We start from the raw sequence: 27181 nt of genomic DNA, 5'->3' as shown, positions 1-27181 counted from the left end.
TCTTCTTTTCGCCAATGAACAATGTACACGGGGAGAAGAACCTCACAAATACTTAGCCGCTCTCCTCACAGCCCGATAGAAGCGTTCGAATTAATCTCCCCAGAACCGGTATGGAAGGGGCTCGCAGTCTCGTTCCTCTTCTTTCAGGCTTCTGTGGTGCTTTTTCAAATCGCTCCTTGGTATAAAGAGATTTCCCTCCTTACAAAAGGATTATATTTCAGGCAAACTTGCGGAACACCAAGATGGAAAATGGAAAAGTCCTCCTTGTCCTCTCCGTTGCATTCTGGGACGGGTAGTTTCCCGAAGCTTCAGAGCGCGCCTTCGAGTAGCGTGAGGGCGCAGAGGAGGGGACTACAACTCCCAGACGCCTAGGCCAAGCCGTGGCTCTGTGGACCTGGCGAGCAGCCCTGGGGAACGGGAATGGGCTTTGGGACCCGGAAGGCGGCAAGCGCGGCGTCCGCGGCTCTGGCACCCCCTTGACCGCGGCTGGCTTGAGAGGGAGGCGGGGGCTGGCGCCGTCTTGGGCGGGGGGCCGAGCAAGAGTTCCGACGTAGCTGTGCCCCCCTTGTGGCAGGTGGAGGAAGAGGAAGGGGGAGGAAGGTGAGCGGCGAAGGGAGCGGGTGGTCTGGAGAGGGAGGGTCGGGGGCGCTTGGAGCCTGGGGCTGGGGGGGGGGCTGCCTCCTTGGGGGGAAGCCTGGGCGGAGTTCTGCCTGGCTCTCCATGCTTTTGCTACCAAGCTCAGCCTGCCTTAGGCGGGCGTCCTTGGGATGGGCAGCGGTCCATGGGATTGGCTGGGGATGATGGGAAGCATGGAGTCCTTGGTGTTCCCTCAGCTGGGTCGTTTGCTTGCGGACGCTGCATTGCCCAACTAGGGAGTGCTTCGTTCCGATCTTGCGCTCCAGCCCCCTGAACTCTACCCCCATACCTGGTTTGGAGTCCCAGGCTTTCGGGTGCTGCTGCTCAACGCCAGGTCGGCTTGCAATAAGGCTTGATCGCAGAGGAGAAGGCTGACCTGGTGTGTATTACCGAGACCTGGTTGGGCCCAGAAAGTGGGGGGGGGGGTGCCCCTTTCGGAAATGTGACCAGTTGGGTTTCGGGTGCGCATCAATGAAGACCCCGGGCAGGGGTGGGGGAGTGGCAGTTGTCATACAGGGGTCCCTTGCGGTAATGGTATGTGGGAATGACTTTGGGAGGCGCTGCCTACAGAACAGTCAGATAAGAGACAGCATAGCCCGCAGCTGGGTAGCGGGTGGGACAAGAGGCTCAGAAGGGACCTTCCCTAAGTTCTCAGGTTGTAAAGTTGAAGGCAGGAAAATTGTGCTTTCAGACTTGCAAGATTGATGCCAGCCTTACCAGGTAGACCAGACAGGAACCATGGCAGATGAGCTACTTCTGTCTACTTTATTGTAAAGCTACATTAACAGAATCTTGCAAGTCTGAAAATACAATTCTCCCGCCTTCACCTTTGCAGTGGTAGCACACCTGATCCGGTTGTCTTGTCAGAGCAGTGGCAATGTGCTCTGAAATTGGGGGAGCTCTCTGTGGCTCCCCTGTCCTGGTCAGACAGAGTCCCCCAGGGTCATAAACCTTGATAACCATGGGATTTTCTGGTGTTACCCCCCACCACAGGCAGGCAGGACTCATTCGAACCCCAGTGACTTATGGACCCTGAGGGGTTTCAAAGGGAGTTGGGGGTATTCCTGAGGGTCTGCTGCATGGTCTGCCTGAGGCCCTGGTTGTTGCCTGTAATAGGGTGACCGAGGCCTTGGATCAGATCGCTCCCATGCAGCTTCTCTCCTTTCGTGGATCCCATGGTTTATGAAGAGTTGAGGGAGAAAAAGCAGACTAAGAGATGCTGCTGGCGGAGAACGAAGAACAAACTCAACCAAACATGGGCAAGAGCTGCTATTAAGGCCTACTTGTGGCGGAAGGGGTGGCAAAGCATTGGTATTTCTCCACGCTTATTGCATCTGCGGATAGCCGACCGGTGGCCCTGTTTATGGTGTCCAGAGCCCTCCTGGGTAAAGGGGACTCTGGGATACACCTTCAGGGCTGCATAGAGGAGTTTGCAGAGCATCTGTCGGACAAAATCGCTCGGATTTGTTTCCAGCTGGATGCCACCCTTGGTACAGGTCCTGTGGAGATGCTTGGGGCACAGTCCTGCCATGTTATCTGGGAGGAATTCGAACCTCTTGGGCCCAAGGAAGCAGATGGGGTCCTTATGACTGTGAGCTTGGCCACCTGCTTATTAGAACCATGTCCTTCCTAGCTGGCAAAAGCTTCCAGGGAGGTGACATGTGGTTGGGCTTCAGCAGTGGTAAATTCTTCTTTGAGAGAGGGGATGATGCCAGAGCCCCTTAAAGATGCATCAGTCTGCCCTTTCCTCAAGGAGCCATTCTGGACAATTTTTGTCCAGTATCCAATCTTCCATTTTTTAGGGAAGATTGTTGAGAAGGTGGTCACGCAACAGCTTCAGAGAGTCCTGGATGAAGCAGATTATCTGGACCCCTTTCAGTTGGTTTTCAGGCCTGGGTATGGGAGTGAGACAGCATTGATCACACTTTTTGATGACCTCTGGCAAGAGCAGGATGGGGGTAGTGTGTCCATCCTTGGTCTTCTTGACCGCTCAGCGGCTTTTGATACCATTGACCATGGTATCCTGGACCAGCTGTGGGATTTGGGAGTGGGCGGCACTGTATTGAGCTGGCTCTCTTCCTTCCTCAGTGGCCAGTTTCAGTTGGTGTTGACTGGGGGCGAGAGGTCCCACCCTCAGTCCCTAAATTGTGGGGTGCCGCAGAGTCCAGTACACTCTCTGCTCCCAAGTTAAATGACCAAAATAAAGCACAAAAGTAAGTTTTTGAAAAATAAATCTAAAGGACAGCTTTCTGAAATAAAGAACTGTCCTTTATAATAAAGGACGTATGATCACTGTACTTTTGAAGGGTGTGTAAATGGTTTCATCTCTTTATTGATGGCTGATTTGTCTGAATGCCAAGCTTCCAGGAATTCCCTAGCATTCTTGGATTTGGCTTGATGCAGTGACCTAGTTGGGTAATAAAATGTCTGTAAGCAAACAACCCAGTTCAGAGAGCACCAAGGACTCCACAATTCTACCCTGAGCCACAGATATTCTCTTCTATTGAAGCTAGTGGGTGCAGCCCTGGTGGGCCCACTCTAGAGACCCATTGCAGCATGCTAAAGCAGGTTACTGAATTAACCAATTATTTGGCTTTGTACAAGGGACTGAATTGCACCTTTCTCAAACAGGCGGGGTGCCTGGCCCCATCCCACAGGGCACGGTCAAGGAAGCAAGAATCCCACCGACGTCCATTGGGAGTTTTAACGCAGGAATTAGGGTAAGGTCTGTCCTCTTAAAAACTGCAATAGGAACCTCCAGACCTCACTTGTTAGTGTTCTCATTAAGGCAGAAACTCTTGAAAGTGTTGAATCTCTTCTTCTGGGGCTTCTTGTAACCCAGGTTGAGCTGCCATTTAGTTATTTATTTTTTTGCCCACCACAATGGAGAGATAATATGAGATAAGCTGCTAACAAACTACTTTTCCTTTTGTTGATTGTTCTTCCCATTTCATTCTCAATCTCCCTTGCAAATTCTCACACTGGTTTTCTACAACATGTTGCACCACAGAAAACCTCAATAAGGTTACCATTCACCAAGCTAAGCATGATAAGGAAATTGTTGGCCTAACCACCAAATTAAATTCATTGTCTGGCTGTGAACCCAGCCATAGTGTTTTGTGGTGAAAGCCTACAAGTTTGACTGGGTACACACAAGTGGACTAAACTACTGTGGTTTACTTATGGCAAGTTGTGAACCCAGCCAGTTGGCATTTGTTCAGTCACAGTGGTTAAGCAAGCCTTATTGGGTGAACTTTCTTCCATTCTATACCTGCAGACCATTAGAAGCAGTGTTTTATTTGTTACATCAGATACTGCACTTAAATTGTGCAAACTATAGGACGCCTGGTATGGTTGATTGTGAGATACAGTTCATTAAAAAGATAGGGTGTGCATTAACTGGGCATTTTTGATTCACCGTTGAATTTGCTTTACAACTATTGGGATTAAATTCAATCAGCTTTTTGTGGTCTTGGAAACCATGATTTGATTTCTGAACAAAATTATTCCTGCAGCCTCTTCCTGCTGCTTAGCTTTATGTTAGAAAAAGTTGCTAATTTCTGAGTTTGTGCGTATTCATAACTTTGTTTTAACTTATATTGCAAAGGCAGTTGGCTTCTGGTTTAGCTCCTTCTGCCGTGTGTATCTCTTATTAAAATGTTCCCACACAACTAATTTGGGAAAGGCCTTTGGTTGAACAACTGAAGAGCTGCTGCCAGTTAAAATAATTAATATTGAGATATGCCACTGTGGCCTTACTTGGTATAAGGTGACTTCATATACCCACTTAGAATATTCTGTGCCAAAGCAGAATGTCTTATTTTAGGCTCTTTATAGTGACTTCTGGGTTGGTTCCACACCGTGGAATGTACTTCCCTTCAGAAGAGCATTATGGTTTGCCTCCATTCTCCTTCCTCTTACAAATAGTTGAGACACCCCTCTTTAGCCAGACTTTTTCAGGGGGAGACAGTTTTATTCTTAATATTTAATTTTTTTTATGTCAGTAACTGTGTTGAATGTTCTGTAGGCACAGAGGTGGAATATAAATGGAAACAAAAGCAGTCTTTCAAAATAATTATGATATAAAATGTTAAACTCATTTCTGTGAAATCTTTGTATGAGGAAGCACTGTCATATTTTATCAATTTTATCTTTTCCTAGCTTTGTGTAACCCCCCCCCCCAATGTATCATTGTGCAGTAACTGTAGAATCAGAGACTGTATCACTTATATTATGACATATGCATTGCAATCTGTGAAACAGATTGAGGTTGTATCTCCTCCTTGGTAACACAGTAGATTTATTCATGCCTTATTCTTACCTTTGCTGTATCAAATAAAAACCTTCTGGAAAAGGGAGGAAGAACATAATTATTTCAACATTATAGGATGCATTTAGAGGCTATTTAGAGGTTGAACTTCACTTCTGCTATGAACTCCGCTGCTTTGTCTTTCTCCCAGTCTACCACTCTGTAGCAATACTGACTTACTTTTCACTCACTTTACATTATTACTAGATTCTGTCTGAAGTTAAATTCAGTTTGGTGTAGCGGTTAAAGGCAGCAGGCTAGAAACTAGGAGACTGTGACTTCTAGTCCTGCCTTAGGCATGGAAGCTGGCTGGGTGACCTTGGGCCAGTCACTTTCTCTCAGCCCCAGGAAGCAAGCAAGGGCAGGCCACTTCCAAAAATGGTGTCAAGAAAACTGCGGGGACTTGTGCAGGAAGTTGCCACGAGTCAACACTGACACAAAGGCGTGCACACACACACACACACAGAGTACTGAAAAAGCTTGTTATAGGAGTGTGAAGTATCACTGCTGTTCAAAGCGGTCTGTGGTAATGGCCAAAAGGAATGCTGTAAAATCCTTCTCCGGTCTGGCCCCTTGCAGATGGCTGGACATTAATTCCCATAAATCTAGCATGGCCAGCGTTGACTGGAAGACTAAGATACAGGAAATATATCTACAGGGCAGCAGCTTGGGAGAGGCTGCTGGAACAGGTAAGGCTATCTCCACTTTAGTGTAAAAAAACCAGATGAAGTGCATTGAGGCCAAGCAGTACAATTGAAACCTACCAACACAGTTGATAAGCGTTAGGGACGCCAGTCCTAGTACTCTGTTTATTACAATTTGGCTTAGTTTTTGGCACCACCCCTTGGCTGTGTGAGAAACCTGGCAGAATTCAGCATTTTCTGACTCACCCCAGTTTAAGAATAACATCTTTGTTTTTTTTCATTATAGGCACTTCAGAAAGCTCTCACAATGGATATTTTTGGAGATCTGCGGCGAATGAACAAGCGCCAGGTAAAGGAGGAGTACAATTTGCTTAGCGGTATTTGCTTGTGAGCAGTGACTAAGCGTTGCTCAGAATTGTTTATATCCACAGTCTGAATTGATTTACTGAAATTGATGTATCCTATGCAAGGTACTTAGTGGGACACGGTGGCGCTGCGGGTTAAACCGCTGAGCTGCCGATCGGAAGGTTGGCGGTTCGAAACCGTGCGGCGGGGTGAGCTCCCGTTGCTCGTCCCAGCTCCTGCTCACCTAGCAGTTCGAAAACATGCAAATGTGAGTAGATCAATAGGTACCGCTTCGGCGGGAAGGTAACGGCGTTCCGTGTCGTCATGCTGGCCACATGACCACGGACGGGTCCTTACGGACAACGCCGGCTCCAAGGCTTAGAAACGGAGATGAGCACCGCCCCCTAGAGTCGGACACGACTGGACTTTACGTCGAGGGAAACCTTTACCTTTACCTATGCAAGGTACTACAGGTAGTCCTTGCTTAACGACCATTCGTTCAGCGACTGTTCAAGTTACAACAGCACTGAACAAATGGCATTTATGCCAGGTCCTCAAAGTTACAGCCATTGGAGCACCCCTGTGGTTATGTGATCAAAATTCAGGGCTTGGCAGCCCACCCACCTGTATGACCACAGAGTGCACTTCAACAACCTTCACCCGCCTGTCTCCCCCGATCTCTGCCGTTTTGATCCCCTGAATTCCATGGCCCCTGAGACCCTGCACTCTGCCACCCACAGCTAACCTTCACCGTCTTTTTGCTGCTGCTGCTGCTGCTGCTGCTGCTGCTGCTGCTGCTGCTGACAAGGCACATCTGCCTGGCCCTTCACAAAGCAACTGTTGGGAAGAAGGAAGAAGGCCTCGCGACAGGACAGGCCTGGCATTCCTCCTCAGCAGTGGGAGGAAGAAGACAGAGAAGATCAGTTGGGGGCAGTAGGGGCAGCAGACTGTAGGGCAGTTAGCACACCTTCCCGTCCCTGGCAGCAGCCATCCCTGGCCCAGCTGCACTTGTGCCAGGTCATGGCAGCCACTTATCTGCCCACCAGCCTGCTTGCGAGCCACCCAGGACTCACAACTTCCTGCCAGCTTCCCCATTGACTTTGCTTGTTGGAAGCTGGCAGAAAGTCACAAGGAGGTCCTCACTTAACGACCTGCGACTCTTGCTTTACGACAGCAGTGGGGATTGCCGGGATTGCCATTGCTAAGCCGTAAGGTCATGTGACATCGCGCTTTACGACCACATTGCTTAGTGATGGAAGTTCTGGTCTCAATTACCATCGTTAACCAAGGACTACCTGTACTGCTTTGAAACATACGTAGCTTGAAATCAGCAGACCTGGTCAGAACTTCTGTAATTTAAAAAAATGAAAAGCCATAATTTCAGCCTGAAGCACAAATGTTGTACATTTGGTTATTTTTAGTGGTGTGCAAAGCATGTTAGTGCAAGTGAAGAACCCTCCTCCTTGGAGCAGTAAAGCATCTGTGTTCTTTGGAAGATGCATTATCATTGCAAGATTTACTAGCCAAAAATGTCCATGTGTTAGCAGTTTTGCCTGTTTCTGAATCTTTCCGATGTTGAACATCAGTTCTTTTGACTGATCATATTGTATCATTTTTGTTCCCTCAAGTGGAATGAGAGGCAGAAAGAAAGGTTGCCCTACACAAATCTTGATGTCTTGAAATAGAAAACTTGCAAGTTGAAAAAGACTGGATTTTGGATGCTTCTAGAATCCCATTTTTTTTCTCTTCCATAGTATTTATAAACTATGTCCTAAGTTATTTTTAAAAGACACATGTCTTTTAACATAAATGGAAAAAAAATTAAACCAGTTTTTCTCAAACATGGCAACTTCAAGATGTGTGGACTTCAATTCCCAGAATTCTCCAGCCAGCATGCTGTATGGGGCATGGAAGGTCCTGCATCACAGTGCTCCATCTGCTATCTTACCTTTTTTGACTCCCCCTGCAGATGTTGCTGCTCCCTCCGAAAGCTGGGAGGAAATAAATTCTGGCCCCATCCACTTTTATTATTATCCTTCCCCCTGACCATCCCTAAAAGATTGAATGACCTTATCTGAGATCAAAGTGGGCAGGCTGCGGACCTCATGCATTCCCCTAGGCACATGCTGCTTGAACGTCCTGAAATCATGGGGTCAAAATTTAGGCATTGATTCAGGGAGCGCAGATTTCCACTTAAAGTTAATAATAGATGGGTTGAGTTGGAAGTGCAGTAGCAAAGTATAAAGTGCATAAAGCATTCTGCTGTTGTACTTCTAATCCTGGAAAGGTCTGTGTCACTCCAGGAGGTGCGAGGTTTTTGATTTTCAGAGCCAGTTCTCCTGGGGATCATGAACCCGTTTGTGTGTGGGTGCAAACACGTGGCATGAGCTGGTGCTGAATAGCCTTTTAACAAGTTGTAAATCAATGCTTCTGTTTTTAGGCTTCTACTGGGCTGGAATGAGAGGGGATTAATCTGTTTCCCTTGTTAGCAATTTCCTTGTTTTTTAAATAAATGGAAAACTGGGCCACCTCTTGGCGTAGAGCTTTGCACGGTTACCCCGTGCAGACGGGAAAGGCTTAATGTCCTGTTTTTTCCACGTGCTGATCTACTCCGTGGCTCTTCAGCTGCTGGGCTGTTCTTCTTGCTGATTGGTTTTTGATTGCCCTACTTCACGCACATGCATGCCATTCTGTTGCCTTCGTTATAAAAATGCAGCACCCTGGGAAGATTGACCATTCTGAGGAGAGAAACGGGTGTCTATTGAATATGAAGATTATAAAATGTTTATGTATCTATTTATGTCCCTGTTCTGCCTGAAACACTTTGTCACTCAATAGGCTCCCCTTGGTCTGTTGCTCTTTGTTCTGTTGAGGGAGTCCAGTATAACTACTTAAAACCTCTTTATGGACAATGCAAACATTCCTTTTTCTAGTCAATTTAGTTATGCTAGATGCAAGTATATGGTCTTTTGACTTACAGAGCCACTAAAGGCCTGAAAGGGCAATACTGCAAATTAGACCAGTTTCAAAACTCATTTACATTTGCTTTCATTAAAGCAAATTGTTCTGGATCTGCTTTTCATGTCCAAGCTCATTTTCTTTAGTATTTTAGCTGAAGTTATTTCATTTAAAGTAAATAAGGTTTCTGTTGGTGTTGTGTGTGTATGAAAATTAAATTCGTATCGAATATTTAAATTTGGAGATACTCAGTGGTGCATCCTGTAAAATCAGAAAATGAGTACAGTGACTCTTGAAATAATAACAGCGATGATGATGATGATGATGATGGTGATGATGATGATGATGAAAGACCATATGTGAAATTTGTTCTTTTCATTCCACTCTTCATTTTGTTGTAGCTCTATTACCAAGTTTTAAATTTTGCCATGATCGTGTCTTCAGCCCTAATGATATGGAAAGGCCTTATTGTTATCACTGGGAGCGAGAGTCCAATTGTAGTAGTGCTCAGGTATGTCTCTCCATGAACAATTTGTTTGCTGGGATAGTCTACAGCCCACAATTTTTGTCTCATTCCTGTCCCAAGTTGGGAATAAGGAAACAGAGCGTGGATGGGACATTTTTGTTTTTATAACCATTATTTCTTCAATATGTTCTTGTTTCTACTAAATTCCATCTATAAAAAACTATTATGAAGTTTGACTAGGTCATAGTAAACTAGCCATTCCTTCTTGGTCCTCCTCCTACACAAAACATGTACTGTTGTATAAGCAGCCTTATTAGTCAACAATACATGTGTCCTTTCATGCATGGTGATGGCAGACTGAGAAACCATGGCTAATTCTGGCTTGCAGGCTCCTGCACCCTGACCTACACATGTTAGAAATAGATGTTTGTTGGGTTCTTGATGTTCTCTGAACTTGGTTGGTTTCCTGCAGAGATTTCATTACAAGGTTAGGTAACATCATTGATGTCGGTTGGAAATGACCAAACTGAGAGAACACCAAGAACCCAACAGTTCAACCCTGTTCTACTCTACTATTGAAATAGGCATTTATTGAACTTTTCCAATAATGTACTATGACATTGGGCTCCTATGGATAAAGATTTACAGAATTTCTTACATCGTTGAGATAGATAGATTGATTGGTTTAACCTATTTATGGGTAAACATTTGAAACATTTTAGGTCTTGTAACACAAAACCACTTCAAATAACCTGTGCTTATCTATTCTTCGATAGTCATTGTGTTAATTGTAAAAATTCTTCGTTTGTCTTCTTTTCTAGTGGCAGTATGGAACCAGCCTTCCATAGAGGAGACCTCTTGTTCTTGACAAATTTCCGAGATGACCCCATCAGGGCTGGAGAAATAGTCGTTTTCAAAGTTGAAGGCAGAGATATTCCAATTGTGCACAGAGTGATTAAAGTTCATGAAAAGTAATGGTGGCCATACAAAGTACAGTCAATAAAATGATTCAGAGCAGGCCTGTGTTGGGTTATTAAGGCCTTTCAGAGCTGGATTCCAAGTAATGGGTAGAGTTAAGATGAGGAAATGAGCCGAATCAGGACAAAATGAATGTTGAATTCGTTGGAATTTAATTTTTAGTAAAGTGAAGTTGAATTACTGAAGTACTTTTTTTTTAATTGTATGGCATAGCAGTTCAGTGTTCATGCTGCTTTTTCTTGCTGGGAAATCCTTGTGAGGTCCAGCAGCCAGATGTGTAGACTATTTAGCTGTGACAAGTCACATTGCCCGAGGTGCACCACAAGGAGGCTAGCCTACATTGCACCGAGTTGGGCTGAGGGAAAGTGACTGGCCCAAGGTCACCCAGCCGGCTTTCATGCCTAAGGCGGGACTAGAACTCACAGACTCCTGGTTTCGAGCCCAGCACCTTAACCACGTGACCAAACTGGCTCTCTACTGAAGTACTTCTGTGTCTTTAATAATTTTTCCTGTAATCTGGCAGAGGCTGCTGGGGCTGCATCTATGGCTTTTCAGGGGACTGGATTTAAAAGAAGCTAAAATATACATTTAATGGGGATGGAGAAGAAAGACATTGTTTATTTAAGCACCAACGTTACCTTAACTGTTGTATGACAGTCTTTTCTATGTGCCCTTGATTGCCAACTCCCAGGGCCACTTTTAATTTTGTCTTCCTTCCTCTTTATGGGAGAAGGGCATTCTCTATCCTGGACACCTGAATCAGTGTTTTCCCGGCATTCATGTAGCGCAGAGGTCAAACCTGACTTCTAGGGGGTTATCACTCTTACAACATTGTGACATTTTCATAAGACCATTTTTACAACATGACTGTTCAAGCATCGCTTCAGAGTGATGTGACAGCCTTAAAAGGAGACGTGCTTTAGACCTCTCTGCTCTATACTGGTAAAAATCTGAAGAAGTTTTGTGGCGCCTCTTCCGACTAACCAATTTCATTAAAAGATCTAAGCTTTTGTAAGCTGTAGCTCATTTCATCAGATGCACGGACTGGCAAATCTAATGATGAAGTGAGCTGTAGCTCACAAAAGATTAGGCCTTTTAATGAAATGCATTGGTCTGAACAGGTGCCACCGGACTCCTGTTTTTTGGTCACCATAGACAAATACAAATCTCCTCCTACAATTTATGCTGGAGATTGCTCCTCCATTTGATGCATATCTAGATTTCAGGTCAAGGTGATTTCCATAGCTGACTACCTCACCCATTTAGCTTGGTAACTTCTTTATCAGATGATAAGCTCTCACCATAAGCCAGAGGTGATGAACCAACACTGTCCAGATGTTGTTGAACCACAGCTTTCAGCAGTTCCAGCCAGCATTACAGAAGGGTGCGGGCTTGAGGTGCAATTCGGCAACAACTGGAGGCTGACAGCTTCACTGCCTATACTAAGCTGCTGAAAGCAGTTATGACTGATAGTCCCTGATATAGACTGGGCCTCCATGACTCGATCTGGCGCAGAGAATTAGCACCTGGCAAATTGCCTGTTCCATCAAAAATTGATGTAGTGAAGAAGTTTTACTTGATAGCAGAAGAACTTCTTTTATTTAGTAGCTTATTCTTTTTTCATACATAGTGGTGCTTGTTTTCCAGAAGACCTCTTTCTAGAGCAAGTATACTTGATAAATCTAGTCCTTTGTTGTTGTTCTTTAAGATGACTCTGTGGCTAGAGTAGATAATGCACTGGGGAGGGCCAAATAATTGTTTACCTCTATTAGCAAGAGTCCTAAAACACCTGGACATTTATTAAAATACAGAAAGGACAACATGTACATGTTGATATCACCTGATCCTGCCTGTGGGTGGTTTGTAGGCAGTTTAATAAACTGTTGTAAATGAGGTGCTAATGCATTTCCTGTCCTATTGCTTGCTTGCAGAGAAAATGGCAACATCAAATTTTTGACCAAGGGTGATAACAATGAAGTTGACGACAGAGGTTTGTACAAAGAAGGCCAGAACTGGCTAGAAAAGAAAGATGTTGTAGGCAGAGCACGAGGGTAAGTAATGCTAGATTACGTGAGCAGCCTCTCTTGCAAACACCAGGACATCAGAGACTTGCGTAGGAGCATGAGAAACCTCAGATGGAATTCTGCCTTCTTTGTCCTTCCCCTGCCAGCACTGTGGATTGATTTGGAAAATCCATTTATTTCAGGATGAGTCACCTGAGGCTTCAGGGCCACATACAACCCTCAAAACATTTTTTAAGGGCTCTGGGAACCTCTTTTGACAACAATTGCTGAAAATTGGTAGCATGATTTCCAGCCATTTTGAGGTGAAAATACATGTCACCCTAAATTTGGCTTAAATTATTAATTATTATTCTTGTCCCAGCTCTGAGGTGCCTTGCTTGCCGTTTGTCAAGGGCAGGCCTCACAATGTAGCCTCTCTCTTGGAGCCAGCCTGCCACCGAGGCAACTTGAGGTTCCATCAAGGTGACCTGGCAGGAAATGGTGTTTTCCATCTGAGAAAACAGTAAAAGGACCATGCGAAGATTCAGGGTCTCCTGGAGGAGGAGCCTGAGAGAGGTTGGTGACATGCAGGTTTCCAATTGGCCCATTACAGGACCGCCCCCTCCCATCTGGCCACAGGCCTCTGTGGACACTTGCGCTTTGGGAGAGAACCAAGCCTTGCCCAACAGTCCGTGTTGGTTCCTTTTTTAATATTCTGCAGTCCAGGGAATATCGACCTCGTGAGAGACTTTCCCCAAGGTCAATATTCCCTCCCAGATTTTCAGCAACTGGCTGCCCTAGATTGCAGCCATGCCCTGGCAGCAACTTTGTGCACCACTCTGCCATACTCTCCCTCTGTAGGGAGGTATCAAAGAGTCTGTTTCTTGACTCAAAATTACGCTGGCTTTCCTTGATTGAGAAAGAAGGCCTCTGGAAAGCCTTCAGGCAGGGCTAATTGTATGTTCTGACGCGGCTTCATGCAGGCAGCGACATTTGTAGCTTTGGGTTTTTAGGAGGTTTACTAAAGAAATAGTTTAAGCTTGTATATTTTTTAACTTATTTGTCTTTATGTATTACAGAATGATGTATACTATATTTAATATTAGCAACCTGGATACTATTCATGTAAAAAGGCAGGATGTAAATTTAATTATTAATATATTAAATCAGTAATGCCTGACATTTTTAGCAACAGCGATGAAGGTTTAGCTAACGGAAATTAAATTTCACTTATACCTATTTTAAGTCTGTATTATAAACATAAATGCTATTTTTTGGGCTAGACAGTAGTACAGTGATTTAATGCTACTCTGTTCAACAATGTTTGGTCAATGATTGCATTGATTAATAAAGCGACTCTCTTTCACTTCTGTCAATTAGGTTTTTGCCCTATGTTGGAATGGTGACCATAATCATGAATGATTATCCAAAATTTAAGGTGGGTACAGATTTAACTGAGAGTCTATAAAATGATCTTTAGATTTAGAATGAACAATTTTGCTTAGACTGGATGAGAAAAATGCTATCTAGTAAGTTTCATCCTATTGCTCGACCTTCACCGCTCACATAAGTTTTCTCTTTCGGGCTAGAAACTATCAGAGTCATATTTTCAACTCATCTGAAGGGCTGTTGGGAGGCAGTATATCAATTTAACAATTAAATAAACGATAGATTTGAGGGGAATGTAGCCGGTTTTGCACACTGTCAGCAATTTCATACCAGTTTACTGATTGATACATTCAGCCAAGTACATTGAAGAGAATTTTCACCCTAGTAAATGTGGTACTAGGACAATCTCTTCCAAGGTGAATGAGGAAAAGAGGAACGTCTTGTTCAGCTTTAAAAATGTGCATTTTAAAAAAACTAGTCAGAAAGTTATTCCCTTACACACTGATGCCCTCAGATTGAAAAGAGTATAATTTCTTCAGCAATGGCAAAACTAACAGTATATATTCACAATAGAAGTTTAACTAGATTTAAGCAAGACTGGTTCCCACATAAACAATACTTCACACAGCATGGCAAATATAATCACTTATGGCTTCTAAGGGGGCCTAAATGTATGGCCATATCACTTAGTGACAGCAATCCCTGCAGTCCCAGTTGCCGTCATTAACTGAATCCCATGATCATTAGGCGAGGTAACTTTCTGCCAGCTTCCCACAATCACAGTCAGTGGGGAAGTTGGAAGGAAGTTGCAAGTCCCAGGCCTGCAGGCATGTGAATGGCTACTGCCAGGTGGGGGAGGGAGCACGTGGGTGCGGGGGAGGGTCTGGAAGGGGGCATGAGGGGGTGAGGGAGGGTCGGGCAGGGTGCGCAAGGGTGCATGTAGGTGCGTGAGAGGAGCCACGAGGGGCAGGGAGGGAAGTAGTCAGCAAGGCGCAAGCACAGGGGGGCTGGGGAAAGAGAAGCCAGCAGGGAAGGTTGCAAATTGCAATCACATGATCGTGGGGTGCTTGGCAACTGGTCCTAAGGGCAAATGGATTGCCAAGCACCCAGATCGCATTCATGTGACCGCTGGGGTGCTGGGGCAGCCGGAACTCCGAGGACTGGTCATAACCACCATCCATTCAGCACTGTCATAACATGGAACAGTCACTGACCGAATGGTTGTAGGTCGAGGACTACCTGTAATCTTTAATTGTATAATATAAACATCACTGTATTGAAATAATACAATGTATCAAGATTTATAACAACAGAATAAAAAGGAAAAATAAGAATGTAACTTCTTTTGTGTGTAAGGAAATCGATGTTTCCCGGAGCATCTTTATTAGTAATTGTTTGCTTTTCATAAACTACATCAGTATTTTAATCCAGCTTGCTCCAGTCTGCTGCCTGCCGGATGTGCTTAGCTACATCCCCAGCCACCTTGACAGGGCGAAGGGGAGGCAGGCTAGCCAGTCCCTCAGAGATGTATTTCATTTGCAGGATGTGCTATGGAATGTGATACCTACACACAGTCATATTCCATGTGTTTGTCTTTTCACAGTATGCTCTCTTGGCTGTCATGGGGGCATATGTACTTCTGAAACGGGAATCATGAAAGAATCTGGAATTGCCTCAGACAACTCATCAGCACAGTTATATGAAGAGATACTAATATATTTGAAATGTCCCCTTGTCTGCAGATAATATTATGTGACATGTGCAAGCCATACTGTATTTGTCCTTTTCCTCTTCATGTTGCAGTCTTAAGAAGCATCTTGTGGGCCAGCCCAATTGCCTTCATTGAGTCACACTGATAAGTGTTTTTATTATGTCCATCTTCCCCAACCTGGTTCAGCTCCCCAAATTCTCAGCCAAGCAAGTCTTTTGGGCATGTTGGCTGGAGGTTACACAAATTATAGTCTAAAACCAGATTAGGGAAGACAAGATTTTCTTGGCTCTTTTGTTAACAAATATTGCTTTACTTTCTACATGTTCACAGGGTTGCTACTAACCAAGAATAGTGGCAGAATTGCTGAGAGGGAAGTGGTTGGAGCATCAGGGAATATATGTATACCCTTTCTCATCTGCTTATTTTGAAAATATTTTGGAGAATTGTTTAATAGCCGTGAATCTCAATTACACTGAGAATTCTAGTTTTTATTACACTTTTCATGCAAGGAACCTATTGATACAATTCCTACCCACCTCCAGATGATTCAGATAATTCCCATCTCCCCACCAAGCACTTGTCAGTACTTAAAACAGTTACTGATTATTCATTGAGCAATAGTCCTTTGCTGTGAATGAATTTGCTGTGAATATGCTTCCAACATAGGTTTAAAAATACAGTTTTGATTAAGGTTGTGAGATGCACCTTTCTGCGAGAGTGGTATTCTTCAAGTTGTTGTCCTTGAGCAAACCAGCTTGAAAATCAAGGCCCACAATGATATTATCTGATTTAGTGCCTTGCACTTATACAAGGCCCTTGCTTAACAATAGTAATTGGGACTGGCAACTCCATTGCTAAGCCACACAGTTGTAAAGCGTGACATTATGTGACCAGGCCAATTTATAACAGGAGTTGCAACAGTTCCAGTTGCAATTGTTAAGCGAATCCCATGCAGTCATTTAGTGTGACATCATATGATCGCCATTTGCGACTTCCTGCCAGCTTCCCCATTGACTTTGCTTGTCAGAAGACAGCAATGAAGATCACAAATAGCAACCACGTGGCCACGGGACACTGAGATGTAATTGCCAGTCAGTTGCCAAGTGCCCAGATGGCGATCCTGCGACCATAGGAACACTGTGACGGTCAGAACTTCGAGGACTGGTCATAAGTCTTGTTCAGCATCACTGTAACTTTGAACATCGCTGAATGAGTGGTGGTTAAGCGAGGACTACCTGTAATGTAATAAGATGGGGGGGGGGGGAAGCCTGTAGATGTCCAGCCTAGCTTGAGTGAGCTTTTATGCTCCTGCTATGCTGCATAAGTAACGCACTCTATCTGCAAGTACCCTTAACCATCAGTCAGTTCCAAGTTTTATTGTACTGATTTGGATTTGCAACCTAAGAAAGCTATAGAAGTAAAATAACTGGAGGATCATTTTAAAAAGAATGGCATCCTTTACAGCTTTTTTAATTTAATATTTATAGAAGAGTTCCCTTATTCAGTAAAATGTTACAAAGCACATGGCGCCTATGTAAGTGACACAGTACATTTGATACCTGCTGTTTTTAAACATGTTGTGCCAGTAATGTGCAATTTCATTTGCCTAGATACCATGATTTGCCTACTGCCTGTAGTAAGAGCAACAGGTTTTACAGAACTTGCAATCATAGCTTAGGTTTCATAGCATATAATCAACAAGGCAAAGTATATCATTTTTGCATTTGCCTGGTATGACTTCTCCTTTTTTTTAAATGACAGCAAATTTGGGGGTCACCTCGGTCTCCCACAATGTCAGGCAAGCCAACTAGCTCAGAGTTTGACCAACCATGGATCCAACTGTCTTGGGCAGGGGAAACTGTTGTGCAGTGGTTCAGATTCAGAGGCAAAAAGATGCTTCGGAGAATGCCAGGGCATGAACATGACCTCAGTCTGAAACTCCTTAAAGCAGCTGCCTCTTTTCCTGGATTGCACGCTTGACCTCCAGAGTTGCCATGCAGTCATAGGAAAAGAAGTGTTTCCTGCACACCCTGAAGTGGTGTTTTTGCCTTTGTACTGGTAGTGCTGCAGAGACCTAGTGTCCACTTCACTGTGGATTGGTTATCTGCCAAAGGTTATAAGCATTTAAATGGGCAACAGTGAAAGACCTATCATTGACTGGGTTCACACATCACACTAAATCAAAATATGTCTTGTTTGATTTTGGTTTTGTACATTTTTGTACATTGTGAAACCTGGATTGCAGTCAGTAAGCCACAGCTAATAGAACCATATAGGATAATGTGAGAACTCAGTCATCAGTAACCATTTAGTGATGTCATTTGGATGTATGTATGAAGATCCATCAGCTCAAAATAGCTTTATTATAACGAAGTATGATCCTGTGGTTGGATGTTTTGCCTGAAACTGCTGCTCCCCTATGCATTAAAGAAAGCGGGGGGGACTTTCTTTGGATTTAGACAACCTTGAAATAAGAATAGGACTGCTCTAAGTAAAAGAATGATACAGGATGCTTGTCAGCCCCACTAGATAGACCAGACCAAGAAATCAATTCCACAGGAAGGCTGAAACTATAGAATATAGAATCTATAGTTCTATATTCTATAGTATATAGAATTAGTTATTCTATATACTATAGAATATAGAACTATAGAATTCTGTATTCTATACTATAGAATACAGAATAACAATCTTGCCAGTCTGCTTATGCTGTACCTTCTACTACTTACAGTTCAGTGAATTAGGAAGTTTTCTGTCTGAGCCTCTTCCGAATATTATCTGTCTGTTACGGACTTAAAATATCTTTTGCTGTTCATTGTCCTGGCAATGGAGGTTGCATATCTCCATCAAGGACATCTTCCTTACTCTCTACAGTACTTTTGGGTTCTTGATGTTAATTGAGTTAGGTGGTTTTCTTGCAGATGTTTCATTAGTAGGCTAGGTAAGATAATCAGTGAATGGGAGGGTGCCCACTGCCATTCTCATCGGTGGCCACATCCACCAGTGATGTTACCTAGCCTGGTATTGAAATGTCTGCAAGAAAACCACCAAGCTCAGCAAACACCAAGAACCCAAAAGTTGGACCACAAGCAATGTACAAGCTCTAATATTGGAACAAGGTTCTTGTAATATTGGAAATGGGGAAAAATTTGACCTAAAACCTTTTATTATATCTCTGCTGTTGACATAATCCTTTGTAACTGCTATAGCTCCACTCAGATGGGACTGGGAAATACAATTTGTAGTGTAAAAACTCTACACAATATCACATTCTTGTTTAAGAACCCAACACTTGTCCTTGCAGTTTTATTCTTGGCGTTTTACAATCCCTCTGTGGCCTTAAAAATGCAAATTATCTGTGTATGCTGTTTAACTTCTCAGAAATACTTTTTGTTTTGCATTTTCATGATAATAAATATGTCAGTTCTGTTTTTTTGTCTGGTTTTTAAAGTAAATTGCTATCAAGGCTTGCTAGATTTCTACGAAAGGACCTACAAAGAGTGAAATAAAAAGCTGTCAACTCTTGCGCTGTATTAATAAATGTGATGCCCACCCATCCATCTCTCTTTGTTTTATCATGCTATGCAATAATATCATTAAAATATTGGTATCTTGGTTTTATAACTTAACTGGATTCTATTCCCTTTCTGTGGATGTATTTTTGTAGTTAATGGTTGAGGATCATTTTTAAAAAGCAAGCTTGTGCAAAACACGCATTGCTTTCTTGCGTGGGAATGTTGCCAGTAGCAATTGGGTCTTTTCTTACTGTTGTAGTTTTCTTTTGAAAGGTAGTGATTTTATTAGTTTTTTAAACCAATACAATTATTCAATTAGTACAAGTAAAAATACAAGTAATCCAAAAAACATTGATAAAGGACAAAACTCATTTTATATACACTGTTAAGTAAGTTATATGCCTAAAAGGTCAAACAGTCCAGACTAAAAAAAAAAAAGGAAAAACAATACAATGTGTTGCCTAGTCTGGCAGTGAAACGTCTACAGGAAAACAACGGGGCTCAGAGAGCACCAAGGACTCCACAGTTCAACCCTGAGTTACAAATAATTCATTTCGATTGATGTTGCCAGAATATGCAGCGTTGAAAATATCCCAGATTTTTGCCTTTGGGTGAGTTCAGGTTTGTGGAACTTTAAGAGGACAATAGTTGCCATCCACAAAAATTTTCCAGCATAAAGGAAATGCTTGAATGCATAAATTTCCTCACACTACAGTGTTCTGTCTGAGCACACATGCTCTGCACTTCCTTTTTTATTTGATTTAATGTACAGAAATAAAGAATTTTAGTAACTTACCACCTCCTCTTCAAATATAAAAAATGACCTCTTCTTCCCATATCCCAAACAAATATCCCATATCCCTTCCCTGCTATCCTTCCAACTCTACAATCATTGGAATGATGCTCTTAATATTAAAATACCATCTGTATCATGCATGATCAATTCAGTTTTGTCTTCATTTTTTTGGCAAAACACATTTTCATCTCCTAGACCTTTCTGAACTAGTTACCTTAATTTCATGATCTGGGGAAAAGACGCAGTTACTTTAAAGGGCTGCAGACAGATGCTGTTTCTGCTCCTACACTCTGAAGCCACTTTTTGGAATTGAGTCATAATCATTCCCCAGCCCTATTAAATATCCACAAACGCATAAATCCTATTGATGGGAAGCAAAATTTTACAGCAGAAAAAAAGAGGCTGGATTTTGAATAAATTCAAAAATTGCAATGTTTTCCACAAATCTTTCAATTTATATAATATTGTGTAATAATATGGAGGTAAATAGTTTCATTTCAAAAACCCATTAGCTTAATTCTGCATTTTGCATAAGATTGCTTTTCCTAACAGGAAATGCTCGATGGGTATGCGTGCTTCAGTCATTCCGGTTTTCAAAGAAGCAGTGCATTTCTCTTCCCGTTCAGAATCTTAAGCCCCGCCTGCTTTTGGGATTTCAGCTAACATCAACTACACACTGTCAAAAACAGCATTATAGCCAGAAATGCTGGAGAGGAACAGGCATTCTAAAGAGACGAAAGAGACAAGATCAGCCAGAAGATTATTTGTGCATTTGGTGACACCATTGGCATCTTTCCTGCTCCCCTGGGAACTGCAATATAGGTGTAATCCCTGTGACATTTAATTTTGTAAGCCACCCAGAGTCACCATGCATGAGTTGGGCAGCTATATAAATGTGTTTAATAATAATAATAATAATAATAATAATAATAATAATAATAATAATAAATAATCCCTTTGCTTTTCTCCAGCTGAGAAACTAGTGTATTGACTTACAAGCCCATATATCCTACACCTGTCTTCCCCAATGTGGTGCTCTCTAAAGGCCATGCAGGCTGGAAATTCGGGGAATCAAATGTCAATATCTGGGTGACATTTGGCAGGATGAGGCCAATTCAACCCCCTGCTCTTCGCTCATCTTCCTTGCCAGCAGAAAGCAGAAACGTTATAACATTGCCAGTTTGCATGCCCTGGTCATGGCACTTCCACCTTTTGTCATTTGGATGAAGGCCTAAGGACACAAAATCAAGACAAATCTATTAGCCATCCAGGACTCTGTGGGAAATTCGGGGCTGGACTCACTCATACTTTCCTGAACACTGGAGTTCTTAACTCAGAATACCAGCCTGCTGACAGGGATCGGTAAATGTCAGCTAAGGTATTACTTTGCTGCTTTGGCTGCATTTGGCTGCGTCACACCATGGAAGGACAGGGTGTATTTTGCCACCCCATGCCGAAATTCATTCTTCCAACCTAACAATCATGGACAGTTTATTATTGTGCTAAGATCTGCACAGCTCTTGGTTCAGCCAGTTTCCCCTGCCACCCAGCCCAGTTCCAAATCATTTGGAAGAGAAGTATTAAAACCGCCTCTGGGAAACTCAGGGAGTTATTCAGTTAAAAGTGTTTGACAGTTGCTATCATGAAACACAAGAGGCAGCTTCAGCTTTCAGTAATACCGTAGCCACCGTTTCTCAGCCTTAGCCATTTTAAGATGTGTCGACTCCAGTTCAATGAATGTAGCCTACAGATGGCCAACACTTACATTCTCAAGGCTCATTGCCAGCTTGGGAGCCGTACTTCTTTGGGAGGGGGCAATCTGTTGGGGGGGTGGTACATGGTGACACCAGAGACAGCCATTCCCTCCCTCTCCTTCCTCCTTGACTCACAGCCTAGAGGTCGAACGTGATCACTTGCAAAGTGCTTTTGAAACGGGCATCCACAGGAGGAGCTGGGGGATAAAAAGAATTAGATGGCCACCATCTTACTGCAACTTGTTTAAAAGGGCGGGGCTTCAATTGTGCAACTGCAGCAGCCATCTTGCCTTTTTTGACCCCACCCCACAGATGTTCCTGATCCTGTGAAAGAAGCAGCTGCTTTTAAAAGTTGCAGAAAAGCACTACATCCCCCCAACCCCTTTTGGCTCTGAATCCAGAGCACTCCACAGCTGTAATTTTTAACAGACAGTGCAAAACTATTCATAGCAAGCTGGGTGGAAGTTTTGTATCCCTACAAGGTAATACATTTGTCTATTGTCTACTATCTGTATGTGAGAAAATGAGAAAATTGTTGTGGTTACTGCTGGCTGTGACATAAAGGATCATACCCAAAGCTTCAGGCTTAGCCAGTCTCTAGTATCAGTTATAGCTTGTTTTAAGGCCAAAGGAACTCCTCCATGTTAAAAATCAGGAGTCTGGTTGCACCTTTTCCAACAAACACATTTTATTAAAAGGCAGATGCAGTACATTAACACTCTTCTCCTTCTACAATCTCCTGACATTAAAAGCAATCTTGAAGGTGCCAAATGCCTGCTCAGAGGAATTAACAGTATCACAGCCATTTCAGTGAAGAGAAGCTAGATGTACACAAAGCCAATAAATGCATATGCATCTGACTCACTCTCTCACTATTTCTCATTTGATATTTATTATCAGTTAGACTTATTAAATTGCTTGCAGAAAGGACCTGTCATTTCTCTACATGCAATAATTTCCAGTGTTCCACAGAAAGGCCCCAGGGGCATTATAATCCAAGCTGAACAATACTTAATGTCCTTTTTGCATTTTCAGTACAATGGGCAATCATTTCCCAATATGCTGGTGTCATTTATGGGTTCATTATAGACAGTGCTGTCTTCCCATCTATTTCCAATTTTGCCCACATGGTGGAAGAGTTTCAGTGAGATAGCTTGATTAATCAGAGAAGAGTCATTGCTTTTATAGAACAGAAGTCCTATTAGTTCAGTCTTCCCCAACCTGATGCTCTCCAGAACTCCCAGAAGTCTCAATTAATATGGCCATTGCCTGAAAAATCTGAATTGTAGCTCAATGCATGTAGAGGACACCAGGTTGGGATAGTTAATGTAGTCCATGAACATGTTACTGAAACCAGACAGGTGCTCCAGGAAAAGCCATAAGGAAGGCTGAAGGCAACATCTTTCTATTATTACTTGCTTCCCAAAACACATTCTATACCAAGTCTGATTGGGAGGTATCCATAATGCTAACAGCCATCGAAACTGAAGTACTTTGGCCACATAATGAGAAGACAGGACACCTTGGAGAAGATGCTGATGCTAGGGAGAGTGGAGGGCAAAAGGAAGAGGGGCCAACCAAGGGCAAGATGGATGGATGATATTCTAGAGGTGACGGACTCGTCCCTGGGGGAGCTGGGGGTGTTGACGACCCACAGGAAGCTCTGGCGTGGGCTGGTCCATGAAGCCACGAAGAGTCAGAAGTGACTGAATGAATAAACAACAGCCATCGGAAAGCCTATTCCCCATGAGTATGTTTAATTCCCCTTTAAAGCTGTCTTAAGAGGTTCCTATGAAATCCCCACATTACATAACACATTTGCAGACTTAATTAGTAGCAATGTCTTAATTTCATTCTGAATGTCCACTTTTGATTGTTCTAAATTACATGCCCTCTATAAAAGGCCACTCCCAACAAAGATATTCTTCCAGGAATTCCTGGTCTCTTTTTAAATTCTTTTAAATTCTATTTATGGGGATATATCGTTCATGTGCTTGTGACGAATATATGGCAGCATCAGTGTGCTCTGTAGTTCGTGTGTTCCCAGGCCTATGATGTACATAGAGCTCCCTTGCATTGTGGGAGACTCTGATTGGTCAGCTCTTTCACTGGGAAGATCTCCATGTACACGTGTGGCATGTCATATGTGTAATGTGTGCTAAAAAGACAATGCTATTTTGGGAAGAATTAATAGGAGTATAGAGATGATGGGAAGTAACTGTCCTACTCTACTCTGCCTTGGTCAGGCCCCCTTTGTCCAGATCTGAGCACTGCAGTCTAAAATGGAAAACAACAAATGGGAACAAGTTCAGAGGAGGGCTACCAAGATGGTGAAGGGACTGGAAGCCAAGCCCTATGAGGCCTGGTTGAAGAACCTGGGCATGTTTAGTTTGCAGAAGAAAAAACTTGGGGGAGATGTGATGGCAGCTGTCGGATATCTAAAGGCTCTCATATAGAGGAGAGAGTGGATTTGTTCTTTGTGCCCTGGAGATCAGGACCAGGACTAGTGGGTTGAAAGTAAGGGAAGTCGATTTCAGTTAGATATACAGTAAGGAGGCTTTTATTTTATTATATCTTTAATCTGCTCAATCGAGTCTGATTCTCACAGACTGCCTGGACAATCCCTGCAGTTTTCTTGGCAAGATTTTTCAGAAGTGGTTTGCCATTGCCTCCTTCCTAGGGCTGAGAGAGAGTGACTGGCCCAAGGTCACCCAGCCAGCTTCATGCCTAAGGCAGGACTAGAACTCACGGTCTTCCAGTTCTAGCCTGATGCCTTAACCATGACACCAAACTGGCTCTCAAGGGGGCATTACCTGACAGTAAATGCTGTCAACCCATGGAGTAGATTGCTTCATGAAGTGGTGTGTTCCCATTCAATGGATGACTTTAAACTGCAGTTGAATTGCCACTTGTCCAAATTATTTAGCTGAGCAGGGGGCTGGGCCAGATGACCATTGAGATCCCTTCCAACACTATCATTCTATGCGTGAAGAGTTCTTTTCCAAGCCATCTGAATGCCTGTTTTACTTAGAAAACCTTTGTACTGAAGACCCCAGTGGCTGGGCATTTTGCTTGGTATATTGGTTGATTGGTTGATTGGTTATGTGCCATCAAGTAATTTTCAACTCCTAGCAACCACATAGATAGCTTTTCTCCATGACAATCTATCCCTAACCTGTTATTCAAGTCTCCCAACACTGCACTCATCACCACTGTAACTGAGTCCACCCCACGTGCTGCTTGTCATCCTCTTCTTCTTTTTCTTTTTACCTTTCCCAGCATTACAGCCTTCTCTATAGAGCTGGATCTTTGCATAATGTGTCTGAAGTAGGCTAATTTGAGCCTGGTCTTGAGTGAGACCTGTGTCTTGAGTGAGAACTCTGGGTTGATTTGTTCAATGATCCATCAGTTTGTTTTCTTGGCTGTCCACAGTATTCTCAGGAGTCTTCTCCAACCCCAAAGTTCAAAGGCATCAATACTTTTCCTGTTCTGCTTCTTTAAAGTCCAACTTTCACTTTCATAAAGTGTCACAAGGAATACCATGGCTTGTAGGCTTCATGGAAATGGGTTAATATTGGTGGGAATATTGGGCATTGCAGTCTCAGCATAATTATTTAGGGAAGGCTGTCCTAAAACACAAGGAAAGTGGGAGTGCAGCCCTTTGGGGATGAAATCCAGAAACTGAAGTAAAAGATGTAGAAGTCCTGAATAAGTTCATGGGAGCTATTTTTCTTGCCAGGGAGTGCGGGGAGTAACATAATGTTAACCTCAGCTGACAGATTCAGAGATCTGTCTCTATGGCCAACTCTGTCCTCTGTCTTTTTCCCACTTTCAACAGGCCAACCAGCTTTGAACAATGTCACCACTGGGTGGTGGGGGCTGCCTTCGAGTCAGTGGCATAATGATCATAGGAGTTGGTGGGCCCTGAGGGCCTAAGGGCCCTACTTCTCTTGTAGCCCATGAGACTCCTCAAACACAGCTTAAAATTGGTGGCAGGGGCTCTTATCATTTTGAGGCAAGATGTAACTGCTGTGTAAGCCCTAAAGTAGGCTTAACATAAAAAAAAAACCCCAAAAGCCAGTTCTCCAAATCTCTGCTGAAAACATCTGAAAAATACACACAATCCCATCCCTGCCCTGCCTATTGCTGTCCTTGTCTTCCAAAAACAAACAAACAAACAAACAAAAAACTTCAGGTGTGACACACACACACCTTGGCACCAATATGATTCAGACTATTGGATAGAGAAATCTGTGCTACTAAGGATCATCCAACTGGAAAGAAATGACCACAATAAACTATACCGTTTCAAATCAAGCACTAAACCAAAACACCATTCTGTAGGCTGGGATGTATTTCTTCCTATCGATTTAGCTTTTTCACTCTCTTCCATGATACCGCGGGGTGATATGTGCGTTTTCCACACCATCACTTTCTTGACATCACCAGTCATTATTGTCACCACAGTTTGTGGCCCAATGATTATCAGCTTCACAAAACATGTCTAAAACTTCATGATGAAGCACGTTTCTTTTTGGCATTCCCACTCACTTCTGCGTGATTTTTGGTGAACTGCTGCTGCTTAAATCTGTGCAAAGCAAAATACAACTCCTACAAGCTCTCCTTCCTACTCCAAGTAGGAGGGGGGGAAAAAACTGGCCCAGAATTTTCATTCCATCCTAACTGGGGACATGCCACATCAGCAACTTCATCAGCTGGCCAGTGATAATTCTTTATATGAGGCTTTGGAGCTAAAAAGATATTTGAATCATTTCAGATGGTTCAAATGCAATAAAATAGAAGCACATCCCCCATCCTGCCCTGTCCCCCATCTTCAGGTGTCCCCAACCTATATAGTTAAAAAAGCTGATCAGCTATATGCATTGTCATTCCATTTTTATGTAGCCCTTCCATTCCAGTTTTCCTGACAGAAAAGTGAGGTCTTGCTTGTTTAGCTGCTTTTGGAAACAGATTTTGTGTTATTTTAACAGCCCAGGCACCATTCAGCAGGGGCAGCCGTTGTCTTTCCTGACTTACTGCTTCATCATGGCACTGGAGCATTATTGAGGATTTCCAAAATGCCAAACAGGCGATATTTAGTGTCTCAGAGTTAGGAGTGTCTCCTTTTTGTTGCTATGTAGGGTAAGAGTTTATCTAGAATACTTTCTCAGGTCAGGGTTCTCCAAGTTGGTTAGCCTTCAAAAATCAGAGAACGCAAATCAGTGCCCCAGTGATGAAGGTCAGCACTCACCATGACAAGCCTTGCAATGGTCTCAGAAAGGGGCTTGATCAGAACTGTTTGCGTGAATGGCTTTTTCAGAAATACTGATGTGGGTTTTGTACCAAAGTTTCTGCTACCTAACTTGATGAAGATTTCTACGTATTTATTGGGCATGTTTTCAAACAAAATTGATGTTGCAAAGGCAACATCCTCACATCCAGATGATTCCATTCTCTCCTTGGAGAAATTTCCCAATCCTGGGAACTGTTGGTTGGGATACAGCAGAGAAGATGCATATTGGATGCCCCTCTGTGTTTTTAAGGTCCTTTCCCCAACTTTAGAAGAAGGAGACTAAAAAAATTTATGGCCCCAGGAATGATGTGCTTGAGGCAGGGGGCAGGGGGAGGAGGGAATGGACCAACCTGGAGCTGGGGGTGTTATGATCTGCTTCCTGCC

At 43.3% G+C, this 27181-nt stretch overlaps 1 protein-coding gene across 2 annotated transcripts; it reads left to right on the top strand.

Annotated features, from left to right (window-relative positions):
• Positions 1-386: 386 nt before the first annotated feature.
• On the top strand, positions 387-16694 carry SEC11C (SEC11 homolog C, signal peptidase complex subunit). 2 transcript variants are annotated; one of them, XM_063295788.1, is made up of 8 exons: positions 387-600; positions 3268-3356; positions 5876-5938; positions 9294-9403; positions 10180-10329; positions 12268-12387; positions 13720-13777; positions 15332-16694. In XM_063295788.1, exons 3-8 carry the CDS (start codon positions 5897-5899, stop codon positions 15383-15385), a joined length of 534 nt encoding a protein of 177 aa, XP_063151858.1. In that variant the 5' UTR covers positions 387-600; positions 3268-3356; positions 5876-5896; the 3' UTR covers positions 15386-16694. The 2 variants fall into 2 exon arrangements, with proteins under 2 accessions (XP_063151858.1, XP_063151857.1); XM_063295787.1 differs by lacking the exon at positions 3268-3356.
• The last annotated feature ends 10487 nt before the right edge of the window (positions 16695-27181 follow it).

Source organism: Candoia aspera, chromosome 2, assembly GCF_035149785.1.
Source record: "Candoia aspera isolate rCanAsp1 chromosome 2, rCanAsp1.hap2, whole genome shotgun sequence".
In the NCBI taxonomy this organism is placed as follows: Eukaryota; Metazoa; Chordata; class Lepidosauria; order Squamata; family Boidae; genus Candoia; species Candoia aspera.
This window is presented reverse-complemented; position numbering and strand designations above follow the sequence as displayed.

Excerpts from the sequence above, each read along its gene's own strand:
- SEC11C (XM_063295787.1), top strand. The coding sequence starts at position 5,897 with ATGGATATTTTTGGAGATCTGCGGCGAATGAACAAGCGCCAG. Across the intron at positions 5,939-9,293 it reads GGCGAATGAACAAGCGCCAG|CTCTATTACCAAGTTTTAAA; the intron begins GTAAAGGAGGAG and ends ATTTTGTTGTAG. Across the intron at positions 12,388-13,719 it reads GTTGTAGGCAGAGCACGAGG|GTTTTTGCCCTATGTTGGAA; the intron begins GTAAGTAATGCT and ends TCTGTCAATTAG.